At 40.0% G+C, this 26,500-nt stretch overlaps 2 protein-coding genes across 2 annotated transcripts in view; both read right to left on the reverse strand.

The window, feature by feature from the left end:
* The window catches only part of LOC115821728 (NACHT, LRR and PYD domains-containing protein 12-like), a 66,851-nt gene that overhangs the window by 22,104 nt on the left and 18,247 nt on the right, over nt 1-26,500 (reverse strand). Inside the window, exons 6-8 of the mRNA XM_030785528.1 lie at nt 18,050-18,223; nt 16,311-16,484; nt 12,384-12,557 (exon numbers count right to left, since the gene is read on the reverse strand). Coding sequence (XP_030641388.1) covers nt 12,384-12,557; nt 16,311-16,484; nt 18,050-18,223 — 522 coding nt within the window. The remainder of the gene's footprint in view (nt 1-12,383; nt 12,558-16,310; nt 16,485-18,049; nt 18,224-26,500) is intronic.
* LOC115820524 (NLR family CARD domain-containing protein 3-like) lies at nt 19,044-20,963 on the reverse strand. Its single transcript, XM_030784140.1, has one exon. The coding sequence runs from the start codon at nt 20,961-20,963 to the stop codon at nt 19,044-19,046; it is 1,920 nt and encodes a 639-aa protein (XP_030640000.1).

The raw sequence follows: 26,500 nt of genomic DNA on the forward strand, positions 1-26,500 counted from the left end.
TGTTTCATTGTCTTCTCCAAATATCCATAAAAGCACAAACCAGTTCTGTGTTTAGTATAGGCTAGAGAAATGCTTGGGTCACATAAGTCTAATCAGCATTTTACAAATAAGTTATATATGTATATTACACTGTCTCTATATACTCCATAAACACATTTATATCATCATAATATGTTGTGAAGATTTCATGATCCTAAAATCATGATGTAATATTCCAGCTTGCTTTATTTAGGTCTAATTCAAATAATATCATGCCGACATTATGTGTATCACATTGATCATCTTTCATAGTATTTTTTTTTAGCAATTCAACAGTTCTGTGCAGTCAGTTTTTAAGTGCATATTAATGGTCACATTTTGAGTCTTTATTGACTGTTGGTCAATTATACTGTTTACTGAGCTGTTTGTCATAGTAACTAGTTAATTACACTCAACCATATGAAATATAACCATTTTTTTATACTCACCACAAATTTTCACACCGAAAATTGAATAAATCATGTATCTGACAAAGATTTTTGTGCCATGACACAAAGAGAGGAACATTTACTTTAGTTTTCTCTTCTCTTAATTTTAAGGAAGAAGGAGGGGGGAGGGTGCTGACACAGTTGACTGAGTCAGCACACACACACACACACACACACACACATACACACACATTCAAGCTGAGTCTGTACTCCTCCCACCATCCTGGTTATGTCAAGTAGGGGAAAAAAACCCTAAATGTGTAAAAGCATTTGGCTAACTGAGAATTTGAACTGCTAGAAAGAGGGGGATGCATTTTATATATATATATGTGTGTGTGTGTGTGTGTGTGTGTGTGTGTGTGTGTGTGTGTGTGTGTGTGTGTATGTATGTATGTGTGTGTGTGTGTGTGTGTGTGTGTGTGTGTGTGTGTGTGTGTATTTTTTTTTTTAATACAAGCATTTGGAGAATTTCCAGTCGACTTTCAGACAACATGTTAAAAGGTTTTGTACTGTCTGGTACGTTTATGCTCGTGTGTTAGCATTAAAACTTGGATTATGGTTATAAGGTTAGTTAAGTCCAATTGCTGGATTTCCTGTTGACTCAGACCTGATTTCCTGATGTTTGGGTTGCGTTCGACTGGTTAAGGTTTTCAGTGGTTCAAATACTCTTTTGAAGCTCCTTAACTGAGGGACTAACTGAAAACAAAAGAAAGAAAGAAATCAATTCAACCTTCTTCTAAGAGGTTCTTTAGACATCTGTGATAAACTGTGTGTGTCTGCTGATAGCTGGCAGTATCCTGTATAAGAATGCACTGGTAAGAGAGAAGCTGCAGCCTCCAATTACAATTCAGCAGTTTTATTCCAGAATAGAGCAGGTTTACAAAGAGCTGCTCAGGTGTGTGAATGTGTGTGTGTGTGATTTTGTAACAATAAGAAACACAACGGTAAAAAAAAAAAAAAAAAAATACAGTAGTAATGTGCAAACAAACAATGTAACAAGATAACATATAGTAGGTTGCCAAATAAAGCAATTTCAAATTTTGGCCACTAGGTGGATGTCTATGAACACAAACAGAACATACAACGTCCAATAACCATGTCACCTACTCGTGGCGCGAACAGCACGGGCGATATGCTTTGGTAAATTGACTGGCGCCGTAACTATGATTACTTGGAATAACCTTCGTCAAGTTGACTAAACAAATGCACTACAAATAGGTGAATATGCATCCATAGAGAATACACTTCTATCGGTTATTTTTAGTAATTAAGCATCCACTTTCGTGCCGCAAGTTTCGCAGCTGGACTGCTGGGATATGTAAACCATACTGAAATCAACCTTAAGTCTACACAATAAAGGAAAGATGTCTACATGTTATCTAATAATTACAACTATAAACCTGAGTAAATTAAAGCGCAAGAATGTTCATCACTCACAGTATATGCACTTACATTTTCAGTGATGCCCACACAGTAAAACAACATCAAGTTTATGCTAGTTCGACAGAAGTAAGGAGCGGTTCTGCGCGTGTCGGGAGCTGACTAAAGCATGAGCAGGTGCATGCGCACGAGTTTATGAGCCTAAAGCGCGACATAATCTCACTAAATCCAGCAGGGAGTTTTTCACAACGTCAGTGACATTTAAAAAGTCACAATCCCAATGGATCATTAACGGAAATAAAAACTGATGAAAGTAAGGAATCAGTTAAGAGAGAGGCCTGGGCTTCCAGTGCTACAGCATCACGGAGGTGCTTACCTTGACTTCACTGGATCTCTCCGTTTACATTTTAAATAAAACACAGCTTCAAAGATCAGAGGCACAAACACCAGGATGGAGAAAATGGTCAATCTGATGATCAGGTCTGAAACACACACATTCACAAAGGTTGTTCTAAGGCACATTACACATTAATTCATTTAAAGGAGACAAAGGAACACTCATTCAAAATAGTTTCTTTACATTTTTATGGTTACTTTTCAATATTAGACTGCAGTTAAATAAAGAAGATATTTACATACTCTATGCATTTATTAGAGTTAATAAAACTATTCAGTGGCATCAACATCAAGGCACATTAGATTAAGCTGAAAACTTAAAAATACCGAAATGATATAGTATTTTAAAGGTGGAGTCTGCAATGAATTCTAACAAAAACTGTAATGGCTCAGAACAGAGATTTCATACCTGCTGAAGGTGATGCTCTGACTGAGGGGGGAAAGAAGAGAAACAAATTAAGAGATTTTGGTCTGTGAGGAGAATTAATGTGAAACTGTAGAACAGTCTTGATTGGCTACTTTTGGGAACATATTACGGTAGAGAGCAGCTTCACAGAGATTCAGACTGGTACACAGTAATGGTGATAAAATGAGTTTTATGTTTGATGTCCTACCTGTCCATTTGGTAACATAGCTAATAGAAGCCATAACCTCCTCTCCTTTAGTCAGCTGGCATGACCATGCCCTGTTGTTGTCCTCCTCCTGAAGTTTCACAGCGAGGGTGTTGGGACAACCCACTGGGCCTGAAATTGGGAAGTTAGACCCTACTGTCCAGTTCAGGTTCAGGCCAAAAGACTGGGGACCAGATCTACACCCTCTGTCATCAGGATGTAACACACAGGAGAAAATCACAAAGCGACCAGAGGTCATCTCAGTGTCTTGTGTGTTAGAGCGGACTAGAGCAGAGATGAGATGAAAAAAACAAACAAACAAAAAAAACAACATGTAAAAAACTTGGAACCTCCATCAGAATGGTGTATATTGATTGACTTGAAAGTGCTTTGTGCTTAGAAGCATTAACCCTGAAAACATTGCAGTAACATTAGTCATAGAGGAAACACACTCACTGTCAAGAATGTGTAGATCAACAAAGGTGCTCTCTCCACCACTTTGATAGCAGGTGTATTCTCCAGCATCCTGAGGTCTGACTCTACTAATGTTCAGAGAGCAGTCAGACCCCAGACTCAGTCTGTCAGCTCTCTCTCTGTTCTCTACACTGATCTTCCCATGAGATACAAGTTCAATTACAGACCTCTGACAGCGGGGTATATACATGAATCCGTCTATTTCAGTCTGGTAGCTGAATATCCATGTAGTTGTGGAGCAGTCAGGATCAGCCACATTATGACAGGGCAGAGTGACATCATCTCCATCTCTGGAGTACACAGTGTTCTCCTGTCCACTGACACCTGGAGAGGGGCAATTCATAAAATGAAACCCTATGATAAACATGTAATTTCGGTATGATATCCTACCACCTCCTCCCTCCCAACAGTATGATATCCTACCACCTCCTCCCTCCCAACAGTATAATATCCCACCACCTCCTCTCTCCCAACAGTATGATATCCTACCACCTCCTCCCTCCCAACAGTATAATATCCTACCACCTCCTCTCTCCCAACAGTATGATATCCTACCACCTCCTCCCTCCCAACAGTATGATATCCTACCACCTCCTCTCTCCCAACAGTATGATATCCTACTACCTCCTCCCTCCCAACAGTATGATATCCTACCACCTCCTCTCTCCCAACAGTATGATATCCTACCACCCCCTCTCTCCCAACAGTATGATATCCTACCACCTCCTCTCTCCCAACAGTATGATATCCCACCACCTCCTCTCTCCCAACAGTATGATATCCCACCACCTCCTCTCTCCCAACAGTATGATATCCTACCACCTCCTCCCTCCCAACAGTATGATATCCTACCACCCCCTCTCTCCCAACAGTATGATATCCTACCACCTCCTCTCTCCCAACAGTATGATATCCCACCACCTCCTCTCTCCCAACAGTATGATATCCCACCACCTCCTCTCTCCCAACAGTATGATATCCTACCACCTCCTCCCTCCCAACAGTATGATATCCCACCACCTCCTCTCTCCCAACAGTATGATATCCCACCACCTCCTCTCTCCCAACAGTATGATATCCTACCACCCACTCTGTCCCAACAGTCTGATATACTACCACCTCCTCTCTTCCAACAGTATGATATCCTACCACCTCCTCTCTCCCAACAGTCTGATATCCTACCACCTCCTCCCTCCCAACAGTATGATATCCCACCACCTCCTCTCTCCCAACAGTATGATATCCCACCACCTCCTCTCTCCCAACAGTATGATATCCCACCACCTCCTCTCTCCCAACAGTCTGATATCCTACCACCTCCTCTCTCCCAACAGTATGATATCCTACCACCTCCTCTCTCCCAACAGTATGATATCCTACCACCTCCTCTCTCCCAACAGTATGATATCCTACCACCTCCTCTCTCCCAACAGTACGATATCCTACCACCTCCTCCCTCCCAACAGTATGATATCCCACCACCTCCTCTCTCCCAACAGTATGATATCCTACCACCTCCTCTCTCCCAACAGTACGATATCCTACCTGCCCATCTGGTGATATGGCCGGCTGAGATCTTCACTGTTCCTCGTTCTGTTAGCTGACAAGTCCATATCCTGTGGTTGTCTTGGCCCTGTAGTTTTATTGACAGAGCGCGGCTGCAGTCCTGTGTTGTTCTGATATCGAATCTGCAGTCTGTCTGTAGATCAGCTCCTGCCTCATTCACCCAGTGAAGACTTACTCCATCAGGATGAAACAAATCCAAACATTTCCCATCACCAGCGTGAAGGAAACAGAGGAGTTTCACAGTGCCGCCAGGTTTCACGTCAGTCTGTGTGGGAATGACTGAAAAGACATGATGAAAAAAACAGCTTCCAATTTTTTTTTAAAGAAACCATTAAATGAAAACAAACAGAACAAAAATAATTTTAACAATATTTCTTATTCTTGTGCTACTGCTCCTACTTCAGCTATGGTTTTCAGTACTCCTGTCGGGACTGTTACTTTTGGACGCCCTCTGCTGGCCGCTCTGTGCAATGACTTGCCAGGTGCCTCTGTTTGTCCCTGTGCGCTCTTTTTCCTGCCCTTCACCTGATCACCATTATTACCTGCATTGTTACCTCCTGTTTTCCTCCAATACTCAGTCTTTGTAGTTAGTCGTTCTGTGTATTTAGGTCCTGTGTTTGTGAGATTCTCTGTACCTGGCTGAGGAAGTCTGCCTTCTGAAAACTAAAATCCTGACCGTGTTAATTGTGACCTGCTTCTTGCCCAGTGACTTGGATTCGTTTGACCTGGACTGTGTTTTGTTTTTGAGCTATTTTGCCATATGATTTGGATTTGTTGCTCTGTGAATTAGTGGCTTTGACTTGGATTGGACTTTGTTTTTGAGACTGCTGCCTGACATTTCGATAAAACTCGGTTTCACCTCACTGGGTCTGCGATTGGGTCTGAGTCTGTCACCCTTAACAGTGATCCTAAAATCTTGCGTTAATGTGACATCTGTGGAGAAACGGAGCAGGGAGCTCTGTGTCCTTACTCCTGAGAACACGCAGATGCACGGTTGCCTTAGTTCCATCTTCACTCAGATACTTCCCACAGGTGTAGAGTCCAGCATCCTCCGTTCTAACCTCCTTTATGTGCAGAGAACAGTCTTGTCCCAGGTTCAGCCTCGCAGCTCTGTCTGCGTTCTCTGGGTGGATTTTCCCACGAGAGACGAGCTGGACTTTGGTCGTGCTCATGTTTAAGTACGTCCACCCAGCTGAAGTGCAGTTAGAACGTAGTCCATTAAGACAAGGCAGAGTGACATCCTCTCCATTAGCAGCATACAGAGCGATGGCCTGTTCACTGACACCTGGTAAGACAATAATACTACTTTAAGAGCGATGACAGTTTTTTTTTTTTTTATATGTGCATTGCATGCATATTCTTCCCACTGTTTAGATTCAACCATTGATGAAATAAGTGTGTATTTGTTGCCTTTTTAATCCATTTCTGAATTCATGAACAGTTTCTTACCAGTCAGATAACCAACGCTGAGCAGGAACCAAAGGAGACGAAACATTTTTCTCAGTCTGCTCTATGGAGTCTTTGTACACTGAGCCTCTCAGAGAAAACTACAGCTTTATAAATACACCCAGCCCAACTGTGGTCATGATATCAGAAAGACACACACACCAAGGCTGTTCAAATATAGATTGTGTGCATCATCTCCTCCCTAGACAAATGGTTATTTCTGAAAAGCCAAAGGAAACCACAGACAGTGTGTGAGTCATTGTTACGATTTTTTTTTTTTTTTTTTTGTGAGAAACAGTGCAGTCTCTGCTGCTACCACGAATTAGCACCATTCATATGAAGAGTCTCTGAATTATTGTTTATGCTTTCTGTTTACTGTTTATTATGAGGGTTTTATTCCTCATGCTCTGAAGGGTTTCAGAAGTGTCACACCATGTGACCTGGTTTGTAACTGTCCTGTTTGTGTGATGAGATCTGTCCTTGCTTTTCTTGGACTTTACAGATCACGCAGTAGTCGCGCGCACACACACACACACACACACACACACACACACACACACACACACACCACCACCACCAACAGCAAGCTGTTTGAATGCGGAACATGTGCAGTGGGTGAGATGGTTTGACCACAGTGTCTCAGCTAGAAACAGCAATGTCTCACTTCTCTTCACAGTTCACTATACAAAAAAAAGTTAACTATATAAAAACATGTGAAATAGAGAACTGCACTGGACTGCAGAGTAACATCATCATCATCTCAGTCTTTTCTACCCTCATGGACACTTCAAATACAGCAACATCACAAATCCAGCAGTGACCTAAACACCTTGTGTTTTGGTCATAATATGATTTGTTCAGTTATAGTTACATATGATGATGTGGCAGAAATACATACAGATAAGCTCAGAACATCTCCCCTTCTCCTCCACCGTGTGTGTGTGTGTGTGTGTGTGTGTGTGTTTAAAGCTTCTTAGAACAGTCACATCTGCAAAAATGAGAAGACAAATCATCCACATGTCACAGACACAAAAAAACAACACAGACTGACACACACACACACACACACACAACCATGAAGGGTTCACATACAACAATTGTTTTTGTTGTTGTTGCTGTTGTTTCTAATTTTAATAAAGATTTTTATTCCACATCTCATATATGCATGACTTTTTCAGCATTAAATAAAAATGTGAGCAGGTAATGCACATGTTATTCCTCTACATTTGACAAACGTTCAAAAGCATGTCATAAAGGCCCATGTAATAAATGTTCAAAAACTTTCTCCACATGTCATAAAAGCCCATGTAATAAATGTTAAAAACTTTCTCCACATATTATAAAGGCCCATGTAATAAATGTTAAAAACTTTCTCCACATATTATAAAGGCCTGTGTGATAAATGTTCAAAAACTTTCCCCACATATTATAAAGACCCGTGTAATAAATGTTCAAAAACTTTCTCCACATGTCATAAAGGCCCGTGTAATAAATGTTCAAAAACTTTCTCCACATGTCATAAAAGCCCATGTAATAAATGTTAAAAACTTTCTTCACATATTATAAAGGCCCATGTAATAAATGTTAAAAACTTTCTCCACATATTATAAAGGCCCGTGTGATAAATGTTCAAAAACTTTCCCCACATATTATAAAGACCCGTGTAATAAATGTTCAAAAACTTTCTCCGCTTGTTATAAAGGCCCGTGTAATAAATGTTCAAAAACTTTCTCCACATATTATAAAGGCCCGTGTAATAAATGTTCAAAAACTTTCTCCACATATTATAAAGGTCCGTGTAATAAATGTTCAAAAATTTTCTCCACATTTTATAAAGGCCCGTGTAATAAATGTTGAAAAAATTTCTCCACATGTTATAAAGGCCCATGTAATAAATGTTGAAAAACTTTCTCCACATGTTATAAAGGTCCGTGTAATAAATGTTCAAAAATTTTCTCCACATTTTATAAAGGCCCGTGTAATAAATGTTGAAAAACTTTCTCCACATGTTATAAAGGCCCATGTAATAAATGTTCAAAAACTTTCTCCGAGTGTTATAAAGGCCCGTGTTGTTTTGAGGAGTTTTAATCTGTGACGTCCAGTCAAACTCCATCATGTTTCCTTAACGGGTCAGTGAGAGTTTAAAGTGTCCAAAATGCCATTCTAAATAAAAGAGCCCACCGAGGTAAACAGTCCTGTTTGACCATTTACAGACCAGACCGGAGTTAACAGCCTAATGAACTGGTCATTTTACATCAATCTCATTTGTGAGTCTTCTTTGTCCTTATACTGACTGAACCTTAATTTGAATCTTTCAAGGTCAGTGTCTAAACATGTCCATTTTGAAAGCTGTTACTGTCCCAGTGTTGCGTGTTGATGTCAGTGGTTTGTATGTGTCTGCCTGTAATTTGTTTGTCTTTACATCATTATCTTAATCCGAATGTCTCCCTGTTATTGGCCTGATATACACAGAAGTCGTTTCTTCTTCTTCATCTTCGTATTATTATTAAAGCCCACGGCTATCGTCTGTCGCTGTTATTGTTGTTAAGAATAAGAATGATTTTTTATCATATCACACAGATGAGAGAGAGAGAGTGCATATATATACATATACATATATATACATACACACACACACACACACACACACACACACACACACACACATATATATATATATATATATATATATATATATATATGAGAGAGAGTGTATATGTGTTTGTATAAGAGAGAGACTGTGAATGATAGAATGATTGTATGTGTGTGGGGGGGGTGAGAGATGGAGACAGAGAGATTGAGTGTCTTTGTGTGAGAGACAGAGAGATTGAGTGTCTTTGTGTGAGAGACAGAACGAGAGTGTGTGTGTTAAAGAAACAGTGTAAACATAAGTGTGTGAGTGAGAGAGAGAACAATGAACTTCAATGTAATTTTCTGTTTCTTTTTTTGTTTCATAAGAATGTTTAGAAACTGTGGTCCCCTCTTGGCAGGTATAAGGTGATAATGTGTGTGTGTGTGTGTGTGTGTGTGTGTGTGTGTGTGTGTGTGTGTGTGTGTGCGTGTGTGTGCGTGTGGAAGAGTGTGGAAGAGAGAGAGACAGAGTGTATTTGTGTGTGTATGAGTGTGGTAAAGACAGAGACAGAGAGTGAGTGTGTATGTATATGTGGAAGAGAGAGAATGTACACATGTGTATAAATATATGTGTGTGTGTGTGTGTGAGAGAGAGAGAGAGAATCTGAGTGTGGAAGAGAGAGACACAGAGTGAATAAATATGTGTGTGTGAGAGAGGGAGTGAGAGAGAGAAAGAGGGAGAGAGTGTATGTGTGTTGGTGTGTGTGAGAGTGTATATTTAATGAATTATTTCTCATCCATATTGATGAGAACTGTGTTTACAACACAAAAGAATAAGATAAACAAACAACAATTCTCGCTGAAGAAAACAAATCTCTGGAAATGGACAAGTTTTTTATTATTACACTCACAGATTTCTGATACATAAAACTCTGACTGTACTTTATACACACACTTTTGTGTTTGTGCTTTTGAGTGTGTGTGTGTGTGTGTGTGTGTGTGTTTGTTTATTTTATCTGACACAGAGACACTGAGGAGTTATCATAAACATAAAACCCTGCATAGAGGGGTTCAGTGAATGTGCAGTAGAATGTGTGTAAGTGTGTGAGTGTGTGTGTGTCAGAGGAGACACTGTAGAAGGACACAGTTCCAGACGACCAGTCCAGATACACTCCCACTCTGTGTGTGTGTGAGGGGTGGTGAGGTATGACAGTTTCCTGATTATTATGACGGGCAGTGTAACTGTTACCAAAGCATCTCAGACTCCAGGAATTTTCATTGTTTCCAAACACACAGTCATCACTCCATCCTTTCCTCCTGATTCCTTTATATGTCACTGATATATCAGCATCTCCACTCCACTCAGTCTCCCAGTAACAGCGTCCAGTCAGACTCTCTCTACAAGTGACCTGCCACCACTTATCAAATCTCTCTGGATGATCAGGATACGACTGTTTCTCTCTCACACATGTCACCTTTCTGTTCCCCTCAGACAGAGAGAGGTGTGTGTTTGCTGTGTTTGGGTCCAGTGTGAGATCACAGGCATCTACAGAGAAGAAGAGAAATTAGAGGAGAAAGCATATCACACACTCTCAGCTCTGTGTGTATGTGTGTGTGTGTATTTGTGTGTGTGTGTGTGTGCGTGAGTGTGCGTGTGTGTGTGTGTGTTTGTATGTGTGTGTGCACTTACACTCTAGTAGTTCTTGTCGTTTTTTAATCCATGATCCATGATCAACACTGAAACAAAGAAAACACAGAACAGATCATTGATGAGAGGGCTGGGCGGCAACTGGAGGAGAGACTTTGTACTCTGCAATATGTGGACAAATAAATGTTTCAATGATTCTGAGGTTAAACGCTGCACAGACTCTCCCCATGTCCCCCTGTTCTCTCTCTCTCTCTCTCTTTCTGACCCTTTCTATCTCTATTCACCCCTCCTTGACCCTTTCAGTCACTCACCAAATTCCAAGGAGTGTCTCCTCCCTTCAGGCAGAAACACCCCCAAAAGGATAGCAGCACCCCCACCGCCCCCCACCCCCGTCTGCAAATCAGATCAAATGCCAGACTCCCTGCTATCCTACAGTTCAGCTTTCAGTTCAGCTTTCGGTCCACTGGTCCACTGCTGCCACCCTCAGATTATCCGGTGTCTCTCCTACCTGAACATGGCTGGACCTCCTCTTCTCTTTCTTTTTTCCCCCTTTTCCTCTCCTTCCCTCACTACCCCTTTTTTCTGTGTAAGTGACTCCACTACAACATGACTCAGACAGTTCTTCGGGTTAAGCGTGTCTCTTCCTGAGTAATGCCTCATACTCGCGTAGTTGTTCATTCTGTACCGTTTGAATTTGATCGTTGTAATAAACGTGTATGTTCATATTCCTGCCCTCTGGGTACGTGGTACATTATTTCCAAGATGCTGAATGTGGTGATCCAGGACCTTAGTTAGCTATAGAAGTATTGAATTTGAAGAGTATTACTGCACTTGCTACTTTAATGTTGTTGTTTATTACATGTAAAGGCTGATGAAGAGTTATTTTGATTCATTTCTAGGTTCAGTGATCAGAGCGCTGAGCTGCAAATAGAGGATATCTGTAATGTCATTGGGTTCAGGTTCTGAAATAGGGTTATTGTTACGGTCATGTGACATTAGTTTTAAGCCCAGTATTCACAGGGAACCATTCACCAGAGTTTCCCTTTACCATTGGCACGACAGTGCATTAATTCATTTCAACGAATTGAATGACTCCCAGTTTCCTGTAACTAAAGAATACCAGCCTAACCTATCCCTAACGTTCACCTTGACTCTAACCTTAAGTCTAACTGTCCAGAAATGTTTGGACACTTTTTCATTTGCAAATAATGACAATAAACTTCAGAAAAACACAGTTCACTTGGTGTGGAACAGCATTTTGTGTCTAACACTGATTTTGAGCCCCACACTGTGAGTGTGGAGTCAGGACGCAACCCCCAGCAGGCTAGATTTGCCTAACACACACACACACACGCACACATATGCACACACGCACACAGACACACACACGTGCACACACACACACACACACACACATGCACACATATGCACACACGCGCACAGACACACACGCACACACACACACCCAGAGGGAGAACATACTCTTTCTCACAGATACATACACAAATGCAAATAAACTCTCTCCCTCTTTCAAACAAAAATATGTCTCTCTCAGACACACAAACACAGTCACACACAGCCAAATACACACCCCACTCTCTCCAACAGACACACATGAATACAGAGATAATCACTGTATATACACACGTAATCTCTTTCTCATAAAGATATGTACAATAAAACACACCTTCACATCCTCATCTGTACATACACATAAAAATTCTCTCTCTCTCTCTCTCTCTCTCTCTCTCTCTCTCTCTCTCTCTCTCTCTCACACACACACACACACACACACACACACACACAGAGTCCTGTTCTACATACTTGAGTGTGTCCAGTCGACAGTGTGGATCCTTCTTTCTGTCAGAGAGCAGCTTTATTCCTAAGACTCTTGGGTGATTGTAGCTCAGATCCAGTTCTCTCAGGTGTGAGGGGTTTGAACTCAGAGCTGAAGCTAGAGAGGAACAGCCTTCCTCTGTCACTGAACAACCAGACAACCTACAGAGGGAGAGAGAGAGAGAGAGAGAGAGAGAGAGACTCTGTGTCAGTGGTATCCGTGTCTGCTGATAAAACATGCTTAATCTCTTTCTATACGAAATCCCTTTATGTCCCATAACAGTCTACACAGAAGAGGCTCAACAGTGAAGCTGTACAGATGCCCTGAGAGTGGTGATACTGAAACTAAACTGCTGATTTAAACACAAAACCACCACAGGAAACAAACTCACTCTTATGGTTATTACTGCTGACAACTCACCATCTAACAACAAGATTGCGATAGGAGACATATTACTGTGTGAGAGAGAGAGAGAGATTTTAGAGTTTGGGATGTGAACCTGAAGGTTTTAAACATATGAAACAGCCCCTGATCTGGGCTGTGTAGTTATTAGAGCAGCAAAGAGGACATTTGACCTGTTTCAATCTTTTTGTCCTTTCACCAGGAAGAATGAGATGTGATTAACTGTGTGGGTAAAGTTCTCACTTTTTATGGACTATAGTTTCTGTGTTTTCCCTTCTAGTCAGCATTTAAACAGATAAAGTAATAATGACATTTACCATGACTCACACTGACAATACTTTGTTCTTTACAGAGGGGCTGCTGGTTGGAAACACACACACACACACACACACACACACACACACACACACACACAGGTATCATGGACTGATTGACTGACTGATTTGCAGCTTTCTTGTCTCTCCAATTCTATTATGTAGTATGAATATTTTAAGTGTAATAAATGCATTTTCAGACTGAGGACTGCACTTACTACTGTCTGTGTAATCATGTTACTCTTACAAATACATGGTACAAAAGACTATCCATAATTACAGAGAGTCAAGACTGTACAGTTTTTTTTTTATTATAATTTATAAATTATGGATGGTGTCATGGCAGCACAAACACTTCATTTGAGAAATAAATCTAACAGTTCTGTAAACAAAAACAATGTCAAATCTGAGGCAGTCGGTTTTCACTTTGGGTTGAGACAAAGTTTCAGAGCAGTCCTAGGATGTTTCTGAAAAGAGTTCCCTAAAACATCAATTCAGACAAACCTTATTATAAATACTGTATTTTTAATGACTAACTAATACTGACCTCAGTATCTCCAGTTTACAGTGTGGATTCTTCAGTCCCACACAGAGAAACTTCACTCCTGAATCCTGAAGGTCATTGTTACTCAGGTCCAGTTCTCTCAGGGGACAGTTTACTGACTGTAGAACTGAGGCTACAGCTTCACAGGACTGTTCAGTGAGTTTACAGAGAGTAAAGCTAGAGAGAGTGTGTGTGAGAGAGAGAGAGAGGGAGAAAGAGAGAGAGACAGAGAGAGAGAGAGAGAGAGAGAGGGAGAAAGAGAGAGAGACAGAGACAGAGAGAGACAGAGAGAGAGTCTCCTTCATTACTCTTCACTTACAGTGTGATTTTGTGACTGAAGTGTGAATGATTTTCTACTCTACACTGTAGTTTACAGAGACTAATGACAAACACAGAAGATATAATTACATATTCATATTCACAGATTCATACATATTTAACTGGGTAACATTAGTTAATCAAAATGACATAGTAACAACACACACCAAAACTAGTTATAGCATAATCACCATCAGATTCAAACCAATGTACAAGTAAACACACCATAGAACTATCAATTGTCAAAATAACCTGCAAGAGAAGACCGAGGCAAATATTACAGATTAACACGATAAACCAGCATTCGCTCCGGACAAAAAAACATGCATACTAAATTATTGACAAATTTGAACAGAGGAAGCTACCAAATTTGCTGGTGCAAAGAGAGAGAGAGAGAGAGAGAGAGAGAGAGAGAGAGAGAGAGAGAGAGAATGAATCCCCTCACATGCCATAGTTAACGTGTCAGAGTCTAATTGCAAAACCGTTTGAACACACATGTAAAGGGATGAAGTGAATAATACAGAAACATACACACCAACTGAACTCTTCAGAAGATACCCATTAATGAAGCTCAGCACAGTAGTCAACATAACAAGAGTTCATTTCAGCGCAGACAACATAGGAAAAGACTCACAGCAAAAGACAGGAAAACTGATAAGAACACTTAAGCAAATTCAAGCTTAATTCAAGTTTATTCAGCTATAGACCTACAATGCAGGAAAGTCCAATGTAAAGAAACAACACAAAACATATTATAAACATTATTTTCCAATGACTGACTAATACTGACCTCAGTATCTCCAGTTTACAGTGTGGATTCTTCAGTCCCTCACAGAGAAACTTCACTCCTGAATCCTGAAGGTCATTGTTACTCAGGTCCAGTTCTCTCAGGGGACAGTTTACTGACTGTAGAACTGAGGCTATAGATGAACAGGACTGTTCAGTGAGTTTACAATAAGCAAGTCTGGATAGAGAGAGAAAGAGAGAGAGGGAGAGAAATAGAGAGAGAGAGAGGATGACAAACACAGGAATAATTACATATTCAGAGTCATATTCACAAATTCATGTATCTTCAGTTGGGTGCGAGTAGTTAACCAAAATGACATGGTAACTAATAACCCACAATGAGACTAGCTATAAAGTAATCACCATCATATCCGGGATCCAACCATGTTCCAGTAAAAACACCAAAAAGCATTACTTTGTTAACTATTGAAATTGTCTACAAATGCAGAACAAGGCAGATTACTACAGATTAGCATTTGATCCAAACACAATGACCTGCTCCCCTCACTTTCTCTCTCACTGTGTTCTATCCTGTATCACCAGACCCCTGAATTACACTACCAAGTTTCCACTGCTCCCTCAAAGCCATACTTCTCTCATTTACCTACAACTGCTCAGCTGTCCATTTATTTAAACACAGATACTGAATTATTGACTAATAGGAACAGGCTACAGAATCTGCTGGAGAAAAGTAGATTTCAGTCAGAGATTTCTCCGGTCTTCGACTGTAAGTGGACACGCTGTGTCTGGAGAGAGAATCCCCTCACATACTATAGCTAACGTGTCAGAGGCTAATTACTAAACCGTTTTAACACACATCTAAAGGAACAAAGTGAATATTACTCTTGCATTTTTTTATGCCACTTAAGAAAATGAAACTTTAAATTTTCACGAACTCAACACAGAGACAGTGAATCAAATGTCCAAACAAACTAATGATTAAAGGAATCAGATCAAAAGCTGAGGAACAAACAAAAGCGTTGTTTCACTGTATGGACCTGACTGTCTGGGACTAAAAACAGTTTGTAAAATTCTGTGTTTTACTCCACAAGCCGTCAATTGACCTCTTTCAAATATGAGATGTCTGATGCATAATGTATAAATATGAATAAATAAAATGTAAAATGTAAACTAGCTGTGGAGAACAGAAGAATATATATATATATATATACACACACACACACACACACACACATATATATATAATATACACCAACTGAACTTTTAAGACGATACCCACTAATACAGCTCCTTATTTTTCTGTCTCTGAAAACTCTTCTGTCATGTCTTCTGTCTCACATTGAGACACAGTAAGACAACAGAGCAAGATTTCAGCACAGTAGTCAACATAAGAAGAGTTCATTTCAATGCAGACAACACAGAAAAAGACATACAACAAAAGACATGAAAACTGATAAGGACAGGTAAGAAAATTCAAGCTTAATTCAAGTTTATTCAGCTATAGACCTACAATGCAGGAAAGTCCAATGTAAAGAAATGACACAAAACATATTATAAATATTATTTTCCAATGACTGACTAATACTGACCTCAGTATCTCCAGTTTACAGTGTCGATTCCTCAATCCGACACAGAACGACTTCACTCCTGAATCCTGAAGGTCATTGTTACTCAGGTCCAGTTCTCTCAGGGGACAGTTTACTGACTGTAGAACTGAGGCTATAGATGAACAGGACTGTTCAGTGAGTTTACAATAAGCAAGTCTAAAGAGACAGAGAGAGAGAGAGAGAGAGAGAGAGAGAGAGATATTGATGACGAACACAGAAATAATTACATATTCAGAGCCACATTCACAGATTCATACATACTCAACTACATGACAGAAGTTAACCAAAACGTCATGGTAGCTAATAACATGCAGTGAGACTATTTATAAAAGAATCACCATCATATCCAAGATCCAAACATGTTCCAGTAAAAACACCAAAGAACATACTTTGTTAACAATCAAAACTATCTGCAAGTGAAGTATAAGGAGATTCACTACAGATTAGCATTCGTTCCACCCGTGGCCTAAATGTTAGAGCAGCGGGCTTGTGATGCTGGTTCAACTCCCAGGACTGGGAGGAAACATCCACGGCTGAAGTGTCCTTGAGCAAGGCACTAAACCCCAAAGTGCTCCCTGTGCGGTCCGGCCTTTGGCGCGGTTGCTCAGTGCTCCCGGTATGTGTGTGCTCACATGCACACCCAGATAAGTTAAATGCTTGATGTTGTCGACATTCACCCTCACTATCTGTTCTTGAAGGAGGTTCATGGTTTCCTGGTCTTGCCGTGATCTCACAGCTAACTTCTCACTCCACATTCATCGGCCACAACTTCTCCACACACGAGAACAAGTCTGGCGGGGACAACGTGGAGGTGAAGAAGCACTGCGGCGAATCAGGGCTGAACTTGATATCTTGAGCTGGGCCTTGCAGAGTCCCTCCGAGAATTATCTTCGTGGCGGCTGGCCCACCAGACGGGCTCTATGGATGTGATGAGGTGTGTGCAATCGGAGCCGATCTGCCACATTGGGTGAACTCTGTTTAGCCACTGGGGAGGCAACACAGCTTGATGTTTGTACTTTTGCTGCAGTGTACGGACAGGATAAGTGTGTTCTGCCAGCCCCAGCTGTTTGGCGGAAAATGCACTCTGGATCTTATACCTCCTCTTGGACTCTGCAACAGGGGATATTGTGAAAGATATGGCTGCCTCTTGAAGCACCTGCAACTCCTGTCTGACTGTGCAGAGAACCATCTCCTCTGGCTTGCCCTTTAGTCCTAACTTCTATACTGCAGCATGGAGAAAGAAGTTGTTTTTTTTCTTTTCTTTTTTCTGCCACTGTTTCAGTAAAAGACATTTCTCGTCTGCTGGTTTATAGGATGGTTGACATGACGATGCTTCTTATAAAATTCTGATATAATTATGTGTGATTAAAATGTAATTTCAGTAAACTACCGCTGGCCGATCTCTTTAAATGTGAGGTTCCTGATGCCCCTGCATGGTATAATGATTAAATATGAACAATTAAAATGTAAACTAGTGGAGTATAGTTTTCTCCTGTGATGTCTTCTGTCTCACACTGGGACACAGCACAGCAAGATTTCAGCATATAAATCAGCATAACAAGAGATCATTTTAATCCACACAACAGCAAAAGAACCACAAGAAAAGATATGAAAACTGATAAGTTTAGGTAAATTAATTCAGCTAATGATCTAACACACAGTGCAAAGAGATGACACGAAACGTTTTATTAATATCTTTTCAGTTCTTGACTAACACTGACCTCAGTATCTCCAGTTTACAGTGTGGATTCTTCAGTCCCACACAGAGACACTTCACTCCTGAATCCTGAAGGTCATTGTTACTCAGGTCCAGTTCTCTCAGGGGACAGTTTACTGACTGTAGAACTGAGGCTATAGATGAACAGGACTGTTCAGTGAGATTACAACCAGCAAGTCTGGAGAGAGAGAAAGAGAGAGAGAGAGAGTCACAAAGATACAGTCACAGAGGCTTAAAATGTATTTCAAGTTCCTGCATTAATCTTCACTTACAAACTATGATTTCAGTCTTGTTCACAAAGCCATTACCTGCCTGTCAGCTACAAAGTGTTCTAAAATTGATAAAAATGTCTTTGTCGAGAAACATTGACCATGAAAACCACTGTTTGACAGCCTGCTTTGACAAAGTTTTCTTTAAAAGTTCCAAATGGTTAATAAATGTAAATATGTGTAAGGTTGTAATAGTTTGTAAGTAATAGGTTGTAAGTAAATTTAAATGTGTGTAAAGCTGTAATGGTTTTAAATCAATGTATATGTTTCAATTTAAACAGACTGCAAAACATTTTCTGGGCTATGAACAAGACCTGGTTCTGAAATCCAGCCCATTTGAATGTGTAGTTGAAAAGCCCTGGGCTATGTACTCTGGTATCAGACCTGTTGAAACTGCGTAGACTAAAAATAATGATAAAAACAGAGATAATGATGTATAACACACAACCTACATATTTTATATGCACAGATATTTTACTGTCCATCATCCAATTACTGTACTGTCGTGTATGTAGGTTTGCCTGCATGAATGTAATCTCTCCTGTAATGTTTATGGTATGTAATAATTCATGAATAACCTAATAATTTCAAAACTGGAAACAAACTGAGAATATTTCCAAAAACAGCCACCTGTACCTTGGAAAACGGCATAGATCAGCCATACTTCATTTTCCTTTCATATAAAGCAACAATTAGAGTGTTACTTTACAAATGTGTGAAACTAAAAACTCACAGAGCTTTTCTGCAGCACCTCACAGCTGGGACCAGTCTCCTATGACCCTCATCTGATGTCTTGTATTTCTTCAGGTCAAACTCATCCAGCACCTCCTCTGACATCAGAAACATGTAGGCCAGTGCTGTGCAGTGTGCAAGTGAGAGTTTAGTTCTATAATTTTCAGGCTTGACAAAAGCTTGAATTTCTTCATGGGGAGAGCGATAATTCATTTCAGTCAAGCAGTGCAGTAGATTGATCCACCTTTCAGGTGGGACACCGTCTTTATTTAACTCTTTGATGTAACGGCTTATTTTCTTGATGTTCTTTTGGTTGTTCTGTGTGTGTGTCAGCAGACCTTGTAGGAGTTTCTGGTTGGACTCCAGTGAGATGCCATGGAGGAAGCGGACAAACAGGTCGAGACGTCCATCCTTACTCTCCAAAGATTTATCCACAGCTTCCTTCAGTAACTTAACCAAGGGAACATTGTTTGTCTTCACTCTGAGCAGAGATGAGTTCAGTGCCGTCCTGGATTTGTTGTCTGATGCATTGATTTCTACTGGCATAAAATACTCCAGTGCCAACATGTTCTTGTTTACATAGCAGTAAAACACATAGAGAGCAGCAAAGAACTCTTGAACACTCAGATGCACAAAGCAGTAGACCTTCTTCTGTCGAAGCACGGATTCCTCCTTAAAGATCTCAGTACAAATCCCAGAGTACACTGTGGCCTCACTCACATCAATGCCACATTCTCTCAGATCCTCCTCATAAAACATGATATTGCCCCTCAGTAACTGATTAAAAGCCAGTTTAGCAAGTTTCAGAAAGATCTCCTTGCTTGATTCCAGAGGATTCTCTGAGTCTGTCTCAACTTTCTCCTCATATTTCTGTTTCTTCATTTTGGTCTGAATGAGCAGGAAGTGTGTGTACATCTCAGTCAGAGTTTTAGGGATCTCTTTAACATTGTCTTGACGCAGCATTTCCTGAAGCACAGTAGCTGAAATCCAACAGAACACTGGGATGTGACACATGATGTGGAGACTCACTGATGTCTTGATGTGTGAGATGATTCTGTTGGCTTGACTCTCATCACTGACTCTTTTTCTGAAGTATTGCTCTTTCTGTGAATCATTAAATCCCACTATTTCTGTCACACGACTGATGAACTGAGAGGGGATCTGATTGGCTGCTGCTGGTCTGGAGGTTATCCAGATGAGTGCAGAAGGAAGAAGATTTCCTTTGATGAGGTTTGATATCAGTATATTCACTAATGATGTTGTGGTCACATCACACAACCTCTCAGAAAAATTCAACTGAAATCGACTCTCATCTAAACCATCAAAGATGAACAGCATTTTACAGTTATTATATTTCTTTGGATCCAATTCTTTCAGTTCTGGGTGAAACTCTAGCAGAAGTCCATGAAGACTGAACTGATCATCTCTAACCAAGTTCAGTTCTCTAAAAGGAAGAACCAACATGAAATCAATGTCCTGATTGGTCCTTCCTTCTGCCCAGTCCAGAATGAACTTCTGCACAGAGACTGTTTTTCCAATTCCAGCAATGCCCTTGGTGAGTACAGTTCTGATTTCTGGCTTTTGTCTGTTCCTTCCAGGTTCTTGACTATAGAAGGCTTTGTTCTCCTCTTTAGTTCTGTTGGTTGACAAGGGTTTGAAGATGTCATTGCAGCTGATTGGTTTGTCTTGAGAGTCCCGTGTCCTAGATGTTGTTTCAGTCTGTAAAACCTCATGTTTCTCATTCACTCCTTCACTCTCTCCTTCTGTGATGTAGAGCTCTGTGTAAATGCTGTCGAGGAGGGTTTGGTTTTCTTTCAGTCTGATACTTTCATATAAGCACTCATATTTATTTTTCAGGGTGGTTTTATGACCCTCAATGATTCTCAGTAGCACATCATCTGACTCAGACATGGACATTCTGTGTTGGACATTTTGGAAACACTCAGTCTGATCCTCATCTAGATCTGTCTTCACACTGCACAGAGAGAGAGAGAGAGAGAGAGAGAGAGAGAGAGAGAAAGAGAGGATCAGGAGTTGAGTAAAAAAAAAAAAAAAAAAAAAAAGAATCTCTCAGAACTTGATGACACAGGCCACACCTGGACTGATCCTGGATCAGACCTGAGTTTCCATATTTGACAGATAATTTCTTCGGGAGACATATGACTCCATCAAGGCTGGCAGGCTGCACCCTTCTCATCAGCCTTTTAAGCTGAGTTTAGGGCTCATATACAGTTAGGATGATAGTGATGAAGTGTAACAATAATGATTGACAGCTGGTGAAGAATTCCCACTACACAGTGTTTAATCATTCAGAGAGTGGAGCTGATTGAACAGAGGGGAATGGGAGAGTTTCACTAATGGAAACCAAACAGGACAAATAAATTAAATGTACATATCTCTGTTTTCATTTCTAACTGATACCACACAACATAACATTTATAAAGGAAACTAATGAGACTATTGATAATGGATATATGTGAGTGGTTATGAATAGTTTAAACTAAACTGTGTTGTGTTTAGTTCACTATTGGTCATTTTAGTCTGGTCTGTGTTTAACTGATATATTTGAACTAAACTGTGCTGTGTTTGATAATTGAATATGAGGCAGTTTTATCACTGATACAGAATTTGAGACAGATCAATTGTTGATCATCGTTAATGCCAATTAAAACATTAAACCATCCAAATAATTGTTATCTAAAACTTTCTCCACAGTTCTGATGATTGTCCTTGCAGTGTGAACTGTGTCCTTGTTGGATGAGAATGATTTGAATGGTGTGTACTGAGTGTGTACTGAGGTCTGGGAGAATTGAGCAGGTAAGTCAGTGTATAGTATACAGCATATCATATGTCATAAACACTAGTCAATGTGACAGAGTGACAATAAGGAATCATCTGCTGAAAAATCATCTGAAAATCATTGAAGAGTTCACAGGTAAAGTGACTGAATCAGTGTGTGACATTTCCTGTTGTTTGGTGACCACTTCATTTAATCATATCAATGTTTGGTTTCATAACAGCCAAGAACTACAACATATGAACAGCATTTTGTTTGTGTGTTAGTTTGACTCTCTTTGATTCCAAATATCTGAATGAAAATATCCACACATCTCACTGTAACCTGTGTGATCTCTCTTTAGCTATGTTTATACACATTGACATTATCAGTGTGAATGTATTACATCCAGTGTTGATATCAATTTATATTATACATATAGTCAATACAGTATAAATACAATCACTCACTGTGACTCAGAGGGAACTGGTTCTCTGCTGAAGTCTGGAGGTTTACGTACGGATCTGTCACTCTTCATAGACACACAGCTGGGTACTGGAGATCCTGGTCTCTGTGTCCTGTAGTCAACAGGATCCTCCTCCTCACACTGTCCAGACTGACTCATTCTACAGACAGTGTTCTTCTCTTCTCTGTCCCCACAGTCAATCCTTTTAGTTTTCTCCATTCTCACAATGTCCACTGAGACTTGTTCAGGTCTGTGGACACAGGGAGCGAAGCTGTTTTGGTCCTTTGCACGCACACACACACAGACACACAGACACACACACACACACACACGCACACACACACACACAGAGAGAGAGTCATAAACAGGAGTGTGTATGGAAACAAAATATACTTCACTCCCATGTTCAGAACTGAACTTCCCAATAAACTCCTCATCTGTCAGGCATAACAGTTACTTCCTATGTGTTACTGACATAGTATGTGTGCGTGTTTTCAGTTAACAATATATAATTCAATAAAACAGAAAGTAAATTTCAGCTGATCAACCGACCATAAGCGATAATATGTGCATGCAGTTGTAATACTCGAACCCTCAGAGTTAAAGTGAACCAGAGGAGATGTCTTCTATCCTGCATCAGCCAAAAGTGTTTACACTGCAAACTAGGGGGCTATTGCCTCCAATCTACTACTAGAGAGGTCTACGGTACAACGAGGAGGCCACACAAGTCAAGGGAGACGAGCACAACAGAGCGCCAATAAAAAAAAAACCCGAACAAAGAAAACAAACTTACAAGAATAAACAAAAGCAACCCCAGACAGCATTAACTCTCAATAGAAAATAATAATAATAACAATAATAATAATAATAATTATAATAATAATAATAGCACAGATAAAGACAACAGTGGTCAATTCAATGTACCAGCAGCCAGTTGAACTCTACCATAGAGAGTGGATTTTAGTTATTCATTATGTCCTCCTTCATCATAATACATTCGAGGGATAATGACCTCCGCTTCTCCTCGGGGTCCTGCATCACTCTGTCCAGGTTTATTTGGCGATAATGACCGGCTCGCTGTACATTATCCCTCTTATTACATGGCTACATACTACAGAAATGAATAATTTAACACAAAATATTGATCTAAAATGATCTCATTGATTTAAAAAATGATTTTATTGCTTCCGCTAAAAAAAAAATAGTTCCATAGCAACGATCTGTTATACATAGCAGCGGTCTGTTATACAGAAATAACAGACCGTAGAATGCCGTAATTGGCCAATCAGAATCGAGAGTTCAAAAAGCCGTGTAATAATTCTTATCAAATACTGAAACAATTACGATGCAGATAAACCGAACAAATCCATATGACACCAGTTGAAATAAGAATGCAATGCTCTAAATTCATGTACATTAAAATGAATTAAATCATTACCCTGTGCGATGTATATCTCAACGAGGGCAAAGGCGGAGGGGAGAAATCTCTGCGTCCGCTAAAGCAGGAAGTAGTCTTGTTACAGGGAACAAAACCCTGTGCCGGTTAACAGCGTAAGATTTGCCGTGTATTGGTTTGCTCAGGTTTATGCACCCGTCGATTTGTCTTTTGTCTTTAGTTTGATTTTGTAGTTGCTCCCTGCGCAACTTTTGGTAGGTTTCCCTCTGCTACTGACTATCAAGTAGGCACATTTTAAGTCTTAGTGCTATATTTTCCGCTTATGTTTTGGTATAGCACAACTGCTTTTGTTTTTTGCTTCATCTGCCAAGCCGTAGCAGTCCCTGCTGTTGCCTATCTTGGATATGTATTTGCCACACTGTGGGTACGTAAGCGCAGGGTACGGTACAGTTATTTTAAAACAAAAGTTTTCTTCTCGTAACTTTCATTATGTCCCGTAGGTAGCATTAGACCTGCGTCCCAGGGATACTGGTATTGGTGGGTCGCACTCTGATCAAGGTGCTCTTTTGTCTCTATTTAGTCTCTGTTTTGTCTCTGTTTCTTTTCAGTTCCTGTTTTGTCTTTGTCTTCTTTCTTCCCTTGCTTCGCTCGCATGTTGTTCGCGCTGTCAGACGGTCGGTCTTTACTGCGCATTATTTTACTTACCTTGTACCGTAAGTTCTCAAATAAACGCCCGGTCGAATAAAAAAAATATTATTATAGCCGGGGATGCCACCTGTTTGGACGAATAAAGGCCGGTCCGAGATACAGACCGGCATAGAAAAAAATACAGAGAGGCTTAGGTAGTAAATTCATCAATCATCAATATTTCCGCAGAAGTATTTACATCAATACCACAAAATACCGTAAATAAGCTCCCCGCTTTGTTAGTTTCACTTTCTAGGCTTTTTAGACAGAAACTATACCGATAGCGTTCTAGATCAAATATGGATTGTGGGACTATGTGTGTTAATGGCCCATTATAAGTATTCAGGGACATCACTGCCAAAATTCTCTCCTTCCTATTTCTTATGCTTTTTAAAAAATATTTCTATGAGTTTTTTCATAACAGCACGTGTTAAAGGTACTTGGAGAAAGTTACAGAAAGGAAAAAAACGTCATTTTTTAGATGGTAGGAAAATGTCGGCCGGTGAGGTGGAAACATGAACAAATTTTTACCTTTGAACCTTTCATTATTTCAACCTGTTCTCATTTAACCTCCTTGATTAAAAATAAAACAAACAATTCACAGCATAACACAGCAACTAATCGACGTAAATATAGTAAATAATTACCGATTTCATTTTCTGTTCTTTTCAAAACACTGCATCATTTCTTATTTCTGGAGAAAGATTTCATCTGTCGAAAATTCTGCAGTTCGAATGCTCATGAAACATGCGCTTTTGTGTGATCAGTGCGCTAAACTTTATTGTGCGTTACACACAAGCTGATGCAGTATACAGATATGTATATTAGCTTAATTAAACAACATCACGTTATAGCTTTCACAATAGCACACAAAGCTGAAACAATAGGCGCTGTTTCGTTCACATCATAATAGCGAATTAAATAATGGCCTTAACATAATGGCCTCTAATAACAGCCTGTTTCAAATAAAGACCGGGTTCTTTCTTCACCGGAGGCAAATAAAGGCCCCGGACACTTCCGTAATTTACGGTGTTTATTATTGTCCAGTGTGCGCGGCATTTGCGCAGGCAGTGTGATGCATGACTTTTATTTATTGTGTTTAGTTATTTTTTTTACTTTTCTTTTACCGCGTTATTCAGTTCTTTTGTATGTGTTTGTGGATATACTACTTGTATTTGTTGATTATTGCTTAATTTGATGTATAGTTTGGTACTAACTGGTGTATATATGTATATTAATGTCGTGTGGTGTGCCTCTTGTCCAACGATTCTCTATTCGACTGCAGCTGCAGCGGAATGTCCCTACTGGGCAGGCTAGTCACTGGTGGTGTCCTGAACTGAAAGAAAAACCCTGTAACAAACAAGTTTGGAAGTTACCAGTCCTCCAGACATTTCAAACCGGAGACAGTAGACAAGTAAAAATATTTAACAGAAATGTCATGACAATAGCACTATATCGTCATGGTTACAGTCTGCTGTAATGACTTTCCCCAACAACATGTTTACTGTGTCGATAAAAAAAAACTGTGGCGTATTAAAGAAGGAAAATGACACGTGTTGCTTTCTGTATCCAAAGACACAATATGAAAATGTGTTTCACATACAGGTCTGCATCGCTTTACGGCGCAGATACGTTCTGAGAAAAGTCATTAAGCGATTTCGTGGTTGTGCGCACATCATAGAGAATACTTAAAACTGTGTAGTCAAGAGACGTGGTAAACACGAGATGTGTAGCTGCTGCAAGCGTAACAAGGCATACTGTTTTACTGTAAACTTTTTTTTATAAGTACAGAACACTAAAATAATTATAAAAAGCGCAAAAAATAAAACCTCAACGATTTTTCAGCTCCATTACAATCGTGTGGGACGACCATCGTATGCGATCCGTCATTGACTGAGATGTCGTTATACGGTGCATACCTGTAAACGTGAAGAGCGTGAATTAAAGAATACTGCATTACCTTCTGTCAGGTGACTCTGTAAGTCGTCAGTCAGACCGGTCCAGTTCACCATCAGTCCAGACTGTTTGGAAAGTTCTGGTTCCTTATTTCAGAGCTCACAACACGTTTAAAATCTTAATGACTCTTGTGTTGGTTACTCCTCTGTTTCTGTTAAAAATGTCTCTCTCCA

Source organism: Chanos chanos, chromosome 9 (genome assembly GCF_902362185.1).
Source record: "Chanos chanos chromosome 9, fChaCha1.1, whole genome shotgun sequence".
Taxonomy (NCBI): domain Eukaryota; kingdom Metazoa; phylum Chordata; class Actinopteri; order Gonorynchiformes; family Chanidae; genus Chanos; species Chanos chanos.

Coding starts and splice junctions, on each gene's coding strand:
- LOC115820524 (XM_030784140.1), bottom strand. CDS start 20,963: ATGTCCATGTCTGAGTCAGATGATGTGCTACTGAGAATCATTGAGGGT.